We start from the raw sequence: 9,827 nt of genomic DNA on the forward strand, positions 1-9,827 counted from the left end.
AGAAATCGCCTGCCCTCCTTGGCTTGTGGCCCCTCTTCCATCTTCACAGCCAGCACCATCGGGCCGGGTGCTTCTCGTCTTGCATCTCGCTGGTTCTCCCTCTTGTGCCTCCCTCTCTCGATTATAAGGACCTTGTGATTACATTGGCCCACCCAGATAACCCAGGAGGATCTCCCATCTCAAGGTGAGCTGATTAGCAGCCTGAATCCCCCTTTGCTATGTAACCCAACATATTTACAGGTCCCAGGGACAGGTCGTGGGCATGTTTGGGGCGCCATTATTCTGCTGACCACAGCGCCTTGTATAGGAACTTTTCTAACCCCATTTTACTGGTGTGGAAACTGAGGCATGACAAGTTCACACAGCTGGTAAGCAAGAGAAGGGGGATATGAACCCACTTGGGGTGCAGAGTCCAGGCTCTTCTACATGCTGTGGCTGCTCATTTGTCCTCAAACAGTCACTGGCTGTGTGCTCTGTGCCAGATCCATGGGCTGGGGACAGAGAGGTGACCAAGATAGGATCCTTTCAGGGGGACACAGATGTAGAATGCAAGAATGACAGTGCAAGGAGAGGACGGCAAGATGGCAGGGGCCAGAGGCCTCTGGGAGCACAGAGGAGGGGCTCCTGAGGAGGAGTCAGGAGAGAAGTCCAGCCAAGCTGAGAGCTGAAGACCTGAGAGGGCGTCAGCCAGCCGCACCCACGGCATCAGGAGACTGTGATGATCAAATGCGTTAATACTTGTAAAGTGCTTTGGCTGTGTCTGGCCCCTGGCAAGGCCTTCAATAAATGCTGGCTGTTGAGTGGGATGGGGAAAGGACTGTTTCAAGTAGAGCAAGAGTTTGTGCAAGGAGCTGCCAGGTTAGCGTGGCTGGAGCAAAAAATGCACACGGGCTGCGGAGAGAGAGGCTGGAGCAGTGCTGGGGGGACAGGCGATGCAAGCCAAGGCTGCAGCGGAGCTGTGGGAAGGCAGATGCTCCGGAGAGCTGCGAGAGAGGCTGCCAGGGCTCTGCCCAGAATCTCCACGAAGGTCCACCCAGGACTCTGAAAGGAGTGTCTCCTTGGTGCTGGGAGGCAGGAGTGGATTCCTCGGGGAGTGAGGTCAATGGAAGGCTCCTCAAGCACCCAGCTGTTCAGGCCAATGACCCACGGGTCATCCTTGAGCCCTCCCGTTTGCCGTCCACATCCAGCACATCAGGAAGTCGTGTTGCTCCATGCATCGGGGGGCTGTGGTAAGAGATTGACCCCATATCTCAGGGGCTTAACGCAACAGAAGTTCAAAAGAGGAGTCCCTGGTTGGGGGACAGCCTCACAATGTGTCTGTCAGGCACCCAGCTCCTTTCACTCTGTGGCTCTGCTCTCCTCTAAGGACTTCAGGTCTCCACACTCAGCCTGCAGCTGCGGGAAGGGAGATGGAGCACAGCATGTGGGGGAGTTTTATGGGCCAGGCCTGGTAGTGGCTCATGTCACTTCTGCCTTCATTCCAGTGGCTACAGCTCAGTCACACGGACACTCCTATCTGCACAGGAGGCTGGGAATAGTGGCTAGCTGCGTGCCCAGCTCCACTGGCCTGACATAGCCCAGGTCCGTCCACTTCTCTCCACCTCCAGAGCTGTGCCCCTAGCCCAGGCCACCCTCAGAGGCGTTTGGACTACAAGTCTCCCAGCTGGACTCCACTCTTAGCCCCCATCCCTTTCCCACAAGACAACAGCCAGAATGCTCTTTTTCAAAAAGTCATTCAGATCATGGGCATTCGTTTTCCTGTTTACAGCCTTTCCAATTGTACTGAAGAATAAACCTGAATAAGGGCCAGTAAGACTCTGTGTGAAGTCGCCTCTCTGTCTTCCTTCTGCTGCCCCCTCCACACCGCCCCCAGTGCCCCAATTCTCTTGGCTCCAGCCACACCAGCTTCTCTGCTTAAAGGACTTGCCCTTGCTGTCTGGCTGCTCCCCTCCCCAGACAGGCCTTCTCCCAGCACCTTAGCTGGTGGTACCCACCTGCCCCCAGAAACTGTTCTCCTTCTTTCTCACACTTGTCTTAAACCACGTTTTTGTTTGTTTTTTAGCCAACTCTCCTTTCTAGGATATCAGCTCTGTTTACCGCAGGAATCTTGTTTGCACCGGTAGTTGCTTGATAAATATTTGTTGACTGACTGACTGACCCAATGAAAGAATGAATGACTTGTCCAAGGTCACAGGACGAGACAGGGGTGGAGACAGGACTTCTGCAGACCTGGGCTTTGGGTGCTGTGCCCCAGCCGTCACTGTTTGCAGACACAGTAGCCCCCGGGTGCCGGCGGGTAAACAAAGGCAGATGTGTGGGAGGGGCAGGGAAGGGGCAGCTGGAGGAGCCCTCTTGGCCCTCCTCCCCGGCCCCCCGCCAAGGCCCAGACCCTGTGTGCCGCCGCCGCGTGGGGCGCGGGCGAAGGATGGGGGACAGGGCGCGGGCGCTGGAGGGGCAGCAGGCGGGGCGGGGGCACTGGAGGGGCGGGGCGCGGGCGCTGGAGGGGCAGGAGGCGGGGCGTGGGCACTGGAGGGGCAGGGGGCAGGGAGCAGGGGGCGGGGCAGGGAGCAGGGGGCGGGGCGGGGCGGGGCGGGCGGGCGGCCGTCGGGGACCAGCTGGGGTCCGGGCCAGGGTCGGGGCCGGGGCCGGGGCCAGGGCCGGGCTGGGCGCCGCCATGCGGGAGCCGAGCGTGCGCGCGGCGGCGCTCGTGCTGTGCATCCTGTCCTACCTGCTGGTGGGCGCCGCCGTCTTCGACGCGCTCGAGTCCGAGGCGGAGAGCGGCCGGCAGCGGCTGCTGGCCCGGAAGCGCGGCGAGCTGCGACGCAAGTACGGCTTCTCGGCCGAGGACGACCACGAGCTGGAGCGCCTGGCGCTGCAGGCCGAGCCGCACCGCGCTGGGCGCCGGTGGAAGTTCGCCGGCTCCTTCTACTTCGCCATCACCGTCATCACCACCATCGGTGAGCGGCCCCGGCGCCCCCCCTCGGCGCTCGCTCCAAGCCGGGCGGTGGGTTGAATCCCCCTCTGCCCCTGCCCAGCTGGGTGACTTCGAACGAGTCATTTCAGCTCACCGAGCCTCACTGGCCCCCCCTGCTGAATGGGGTTGTTGCTCCACGCAGGCAGGGCTGGGAGGAGTCAGGAGGTCAAAGTGGCCAAGAGGCCGGCACGCAGGAATGCCCAGAAAACGTCCCAGGGTCTGGGAGACAGACGAGGTGGGGCCAGAAGCCCAAGTTGCTGGAGTTGCTTCATTGCCTGGCTGCATCACCCTAGCTGTGTGACCTCGGACAAGTTGCTTAACCTCTCTGAGCCTCAGTTTTCCCCGCTGTAAAATAGAGGTGCTAAAAGGCCCTATCTCAGGGTTCTGGTGGGATGATTATTATCGAGGAGATAATATATGCAGAAAGTTTTAGCATAGGCACTGACACATAGAAAGCACTAAAAAAGATTAATTTTTGTATTATAATAATTGTTATTTTGTTTATTGTTACTCTATGAGACCAGGGATGTAGTCTGTCTTAGTCACTGCAGTAAGGCCAGTCCCCAGCGCATAGTTGACGCTCAATAAATATTTGTTGAAGGAATGACTGATTACCACAAGCTTTGGACCTCACCCTCAGGGATCCAGCGCAGTTTCTCGGCATCTGGACTGCCAGCCGTTGCCATGGCTACCGTCTGGCTGGTACCTGCTGAGCCTAAGCCTAGGGAAGCAGGAAAGGAAAGCAGCGGGCTCTGTGGGGCTCCACGCTGGGTGCCAGTCACTCCCCGGGCCCCGCGGTGGATGTCCAGGCACCCCTTTGAGCTTGGACCAGCACCCTGAAGCCCGTACCTTGGAGAAAGTTTCTCGTGATGCTCTTGCAAGTGAGTGTGAGCTGTGGGTTAGAAGCCTGAGTTGGGCAATTACATTCAGAGAACAGAGTTCTCATCTCTGTTGCCCCTGCCTTCTCCCACAATTGATTGCACCTCTCTGAGCCCTGGTGTCCTCAACTGCAAAATGCACTTGTTCCAACCACTGGGTAGTTGCCAGCTTTAAATGAGGTCAAGCATGTAAAATGCTTGGCACAGTGCCTGAGGCTAAATAGGCGCTATTCATTAGTAATAACAACAATTCATTCTTTGCCAGCTGTAGGCCCAGCTCCCATTCAGCCCTTTGCCCCCACCCCCCGTCAGTATGGCACCCCTGCTTCCTCATCTGGGCTCAACCTAAGACCTTCCCTGTCTCTGCCCCCAGTGGTGTGGGACCCCATCCACCTCTTCTGCCCTCCCTGACTTTATTCGGAGGCCTCCCGGCTGGGGTGCCCTCCTCTCCTAGTTGTTCCCCACTGACAAGCACTGGCAGCCTGGGAAAAGGGACAGAGTTGAAACAGCAGTTTTGCCTTTTCTGGCCACCTGGGGGCGCCAGCCCTTGCTGTGTGGTCCGGGCTGCATCAGCCAGCCTTGCAGCCAGCCAGGTGCCAGAATCCAGCAGCCTGAGCTGGGCATGGACGGCAGAGAGGCACTGAGAGGCAACGGAGGATAGTGGGTAATAGCTCTGGGCAGCTTCCTCCCTCTAGCCTAGTTTCCTTATCTAAAATGGGGATAATGATATCTCCTACAGTCATTGGGAGGGTTAAATAAGATAATCCATGTAGAGTATCCAGCACGTTTAGTTATTACCATTATTCATCCCTCTCTGCCCAAACCGACATAGCCCCAGACAGCTGGAAACAGCACCGCCTCGCCGCTTATTCCTCACGAGGCTCCTCTGTCTTACACTCAGCACCCCTTGAATTTGGTTTGATTGTTATTATTATTGATTATTGAACTTTCATTGAGCCCTTAGCCTGTGTCAGGCTGTGTGCAGGGCATGGGTGATTAGGGGCACAGAGAGCGACTGGCATGGTCTCTGGCCTCAAGGATCTCACAGGCTAGTGGTGGACAGAGGTCCCCCTGCCCCCAAATAACAGATGGTACCGCAATAGAAATGGGGAAGTGGAGCCATAGGTCTTTAAAGACATATATTGTGTTGACATCTTGGATCAGTTATAGATGCACACAGTACACACATCACATGGTACAAAAGGGTATGGAATGAAAAGGAAGTCTTTCTCTTGCCCTGACCCTCAACCCACAGGGCCCTGTTCCTGCATCAAATAGTTACCAGTGTCTTGTGTATCCTTCCAGATGTGTTCTCTGCCTGTGCATTCCTTTAAAACGCACACACACATTTTTATAGGCATCATGTTATACACACTTGCTTTTTTAACTTAATATATTTTGGCGATGTTTTTATGTCAGTCGCTGAAGAATTCTGTCATCTTTTTCATGGCAGTATAGCAGCTCTTCTCAACTTTGGCACTGTTGACATTTTGGACTGGATAATTCTTTGTCGTGGGGTTGTCCTGGGCATCGCAGAATGTTTGGCAGCATCCCTGGCCTCTACCCACTAGATGCCAGTAGCACACAACCATTACCTCCCAGTTGTGACAACCAAAAATGTCTCCAGACATTGCCAAATGTCCCCTCAGGGACAGAATCACCCCTGGTTGGAGTCCCTGCTGTGCAGTATTCCATCGTTTGGATGGCACTGTGATTTATTATTCAACCAGGCCCCTAACGATGGACACTTTGGTTGTTTCTGCTTTTCACTGTGAGCAACAGTGCTTCGGTGAGGACCCGTGTGCACACATCACTGTGTACATGTCTGTGTTTTGGAGGACTAACTTCCTGCCTGCAGACCCGCACAGGCCAAAGGGTTTGTGTCTTTTACATTTGGCAGATGGGGCCAATTTGCCAGGAATATTCTGTTGGGGAAGGTCCACCTGAGTTTTCCTGGGTTACGGGCCCCTTTGAGAACACCGTGGAAGCTCTCTTGGAAGACACATACCCTGTCATGCCAAGGCGATGGCTCGGTGTTCCAGGATCAAGGAAGCCCCTCATGTTGAGGTCCCCTCCAACAGTTGGGGGCACCCAGTGAAGAGTCACTACACCAGACTGAAGAGGTGTTTAGTGAGGGCTGGCGTGGAGCAGGATCTGGGGACAGAGATGTGGCCTGGGGCAGGGGAATCGGCCAAACCAGGGAAGGAAAGACCGTGAGAAAGGGCATGAAGATGGGGGACATGCTGGCCAGGGAAACAGCATGAGGGGAGGCTGAAGAGGACTCAGATCATGAAGGAGCTCCGACACCAGGTCAGAACTGGAACTTTACGCTGTGGGTCCTGGGGAACCACAGAAGATTTTGCTCTTTTTTTTTCATCAAAGCACAATTCACATACAGTAACATTCACTGTTTTCCAGGGTACACTTCTGTGAGTTTTAACAAATGATCTGTCGAGTAACTGCAGCCGGGATCAAGACACAGAATATTTCCATCACTCTGGAAAATTCTGTCATGCCCCTTTGTGGTTAACCCCTCCTCCAGCCTCAATGACTGGCAACCACAGATCTGTTCTCTGTCCCCATAGTTTTGCCAGAATGTCATTTAAATGGAACCATGCAGTACGTAGCCTTTTGACCTTGGCGTCTTTCACTCAGTGCAATACATGTGAGAGCCATCTTTTGCGCCGCAGGTAACAGTAGTTCATTCCTCTCTGTTGTTGAAAAGAATGCCATTGTATGGATGTACCGCAGGTGCTTTTTCCTTCCCCAGCTGAGGGACATTTGGGTTGCTTACTATCTGGGGTGATTATGGATAACCATGAAAGGTTTTAAAGCCGGGGAATGACCTAGTTAGAACCAGCATTTCGAGATGCTCTGCTGGCTTTGGGGATGGGAAGAGAGACCCTGCAGGAAGGCAAGAGCGTTGTTAGATGGAGCTGGGCACTCACCGACCCGACCCTCCCCTCCGCTCTCCCCCCAGGGTACGGCCATGCCGCGCCAGGCACGGACTCAGGCAAGGTCTTCTGCATGTTCTATGCGCTCCTGGGCATCCCCCTGACGCTGGTCACCTTCCAGAGCCTGGGCGAGCGGCTGAACGCGCTGGTGCGGCGCCTCCTGCTGGCGGCCAAGCGCTGCCTGGGCCTGCGGCGGCCGCGCGTGTCCACCGAGAACATGGTGGTGGCCGGGCTGCTGGTGTGCGCGGCCACCCTGGCCCTCGGGGCCGCCGCCTTCGCGCACTTCGAGGGCTGGACCTTCTTCCACGCCTACTACTACTGCTTCATCACCCTCACCACCATCGGTTTTGGCGACTTCGTGGCGCTGCAAAGGGACGAGGCGCTGCAGAGGAAGCCGCCCTACGTGGCTTTCAGCTTCCTCTACATCCTCTTGGGGCTCACGGTCATCGGCGCCTTCCTCAACCTTGTGGTCCTGCGCTTCCTCGCCGCCAGCACCGGCGCGCTGGAGCGCGCTGCCCGCCGCGCCGGCCCGCTCCGCCTGGGGGCGCCCGAGAGCCGCGGCCGCTGCCCGGCCCGCCGCCCCGCCCGCCCCGGGGGCGCCGCCTCCGTCTCCCACCGCGTCCACCAGCTGGAGGTGTGGGCCCGCGACAATCTGGGCTTCTCGCCCCCCGCGAGCCCGAGGGCTGTGGGCGGCGGCAGGGCAGGCGGGCCTCTGGCCCGGCGGAAGTCCATCTGACAGCCCTCCCCCGCCGGGGGTGGGTCCCGGACTTGGAGGGTCCGGGTTCACCTATCAGTGCACCCTCCGCAGAGCTTGGGGAGGGGTGAGGGGCCGTGGCCTCAGGCCGTCTTCTGCCACGAGCAGTTTCTCATTCTCTTCTGTGGCGAACCCCTCCCTCCTCTCCAAAAACATATTAACCTCGCATCAGAAGCACAACGCTACTCTAAAATCGCCCTGTAGGTGCAAGTCCCCTGTAGCCCACATTGTTTGAGGAAGGCGTGGCCCCATCAGTCACCTGAGAGAGGCCTCCACAGGCCCCTGTCGCTAGCTGGCCCTCCGGAGCACAAACAGGTGGCTGTTCCTCTGTTGTGCGAAGACGCCGGCTTTCCGGGTTGTAGGGGATGTGGACGACTTTCAACACGGGAATCCCACCGGTGAGGCCAGCTGTTCACACTATGTGCAGCACAGGGATCAGATGGACTGAAGGAAAACGTCTCCCGTCCAGTGTAGACGAGTGGGCACATCTCTGCACTGTTAAATGGTGGCTCGTTCTTTGCTCAGTGTGTAGAGAGGAACTGGCCTGTGTGTAAATGAAGTACACCCTCCCTTGTCCCCCTAAGCTGAGGCTCTTTGTCCTTGGCCAGCCCCCCTTCAGCATGAGGGGGGCCTTGCTGACACCCACCATGTCACTGGGGCCACCTAGATGCACTCAAATCCTGTGGGACAAGCTATCTTCTGGGAGCTGTGTGATCTGGGGCCTGCCAATCACCCACAATATGACCTTGGGGAATCTCATCCCCTACCTGGGCCTCAGTTTCCACATCTGTAAAATGACTGGGTTCACTCAGAATTCTGTTCCCTCCTGTGCACCTCTGGAATGGTTCCTGGGACAGGCCCCTGCCCCATAGGAGGGCATTAACAAAGCCCACGGTGGGGCATACTGGCACCCCATAGCACTCAGCTCCTCAAAACACCAACTGCCCTTAGCTTCCCAGATAGAGACGTCTCAAGACAAAGCAGAGCAAGCCAGGTTAGAAAAGCCAAAAACTTTAATTTTCAACATGAGCTACATGGTCATGAACACAATGCAACGTGACCCACTCCAACCCAGGGGCCCTGGAAACCCTCCCTCCCCAAAGGCCCGAGTGGCTCCTGCTCCCAGAGAGGGAATGAGGGAAAGGTGGGTGGAGGGAGGGAGGCCCCAGCCTGAGGGCCCGGGGTCCTGCCTTCCGGCCACCCCCTGAGGAGGCAGTGGTAGAGTGAAAGGGCTCCAGGCGTGATGCCTGAGGCCCCGGGTTCAAGTCTCCACTTTGCCTCACAGAAGCTATGAGTAAAACGGGCAGTCAGCCTCCCCATGGGGTCTGTGAGTCAGATGAGCTCATGGACATGAAAGCTTTCCGTCCACTCTGAGGTGCCACTATACAGACATGGGGCCCTCCCAGAGGGCCACAGGAGTCATTACAGGGGAACAGGGAGCGCTTGGTCCCCTGGGCTTGGCACAGCGCTGCTGCTCAATAAATAAATGCAGGTGGCCTTGCTGGACGCAACAGCTGTGCTCCAAAGGGAGTGGGGCTCAGAGCTGCTTCTGAACACTGAAATGCGCCCAGGAGCTCCTGGTTTAAGGAGCTGGATGGCCAATGGGCTTGCATAACCACCCCAAACTGCCTGCTTCCCCTCCTCGTGGAGAAGAGTGAGCTCTGAGCTGTTGGAGAACTGGGTTCCAGTCCGGGCTCAGCCACTAACTCACAGTGAAACCTTAACAGGTGCCTCCCCCTCCCCCCAACAGGGCTCTTTAAAATGGGGCTGATAACATGGGCCCTCCTCTTACTGCCCCAGGAGCTTTGTGAGGGTGTACCAGAGGTAAAAGCACTTTGAAAACAAAAAAGTTTGAAAAGCACTACGGGAAGCTCAGGTATTATTAATCTGAAGGTTGTGAGGATTTCCTTAAGATGAGGTGTCCCACAGCCGCCTCACTCCCACACAGCCGTGGGCAGGAACGGGGGTCCTGCCTCCCTCAAGTAGGTCCTGGACAGGTTATGGCCCCTTGGTGGGAGCCCCCACCCAAACAACAAGGCCTGGACCAAATCCTGTGCACGCTCAGTCAGCTGGCCAGACCCCCAGGAGAGCTTATTCTCTATGGCAACCTTCTCCCCCAAACCCAGGCCCAGAAAAGTCACTGGCCCGCTGAGATGGAACCAGGCAGGGCTGGGTGGCCCAAGGCTTAAAGGCCACAAATACTTATCATGGCAGACATGCCCGGAGCAATGGCCTCCTGTCCCGTGAAGGAGGGAAGCACAATGGCG

At 56.8% G+C, this 9,827-nt stretch overlaps 1 protein-coding gene across 1 annotated transcript; it reads left to right on the forward strand.

Moving 5' to 3' along the window:
- The first annotated feature begins 2,590 nt into the window (after positions 1 to 2,590).
- KCNK15 (potassium two pore domain channel subfamily K member 15) lies at positions 2,591 to 9,261 on the forward strand. Its single transcript, XM_046679740.1, has 2 exons — positions 2,591 to 2,957; positions 6,833 to 9,261. Exons 1-2 carry the CDS (start codon positions 2,675 to 2,677, stop codon positions 7,540 to 7,542), a joined length of 993 nt encoding a protein of 330 aa, XP_046535696.1. The 5' UTR covers positions 2,591 to 2,674; the 3' UTR covers positions 7,543 to 9,261.
- The last annotated feature ends 566 nt before the right edge of the window (positions 9,262 to 9,827 follow it).

This window comes from Equus quagga, chromosome 12 (genome assembly GCF_021613505.1).
Source record: "Equus quagga isolate Etosha38 chromosome 12, UCLA_HA_Equagga_1.0, whole genome shotgun sequence".
Taxonomy (NCBI): domain Eukaryota; kingdom Metazoa; phylum Chordata; class Mammalia; order Perissodactyla; family Equidae; genus Equus; species Equus quagga.

Excerpts from the sequence above, each read along its gene's own strand:
- KCNK15 (XM_046679740.1), top strand. The coding sequence starts at position 2,675 with ATGCGGGAGCCGAGCGTGCGCGCGGCGGCGCTCGTGCTGTGCATCCTG. Across the intron at positions 2,958-6,832 it reads CACCGTCATCACCACCATCG|GGTACGGCCATGCCGCGCCA; the intron begins GTGAGCGGCCCC and ends CTCTCCCCCCAG.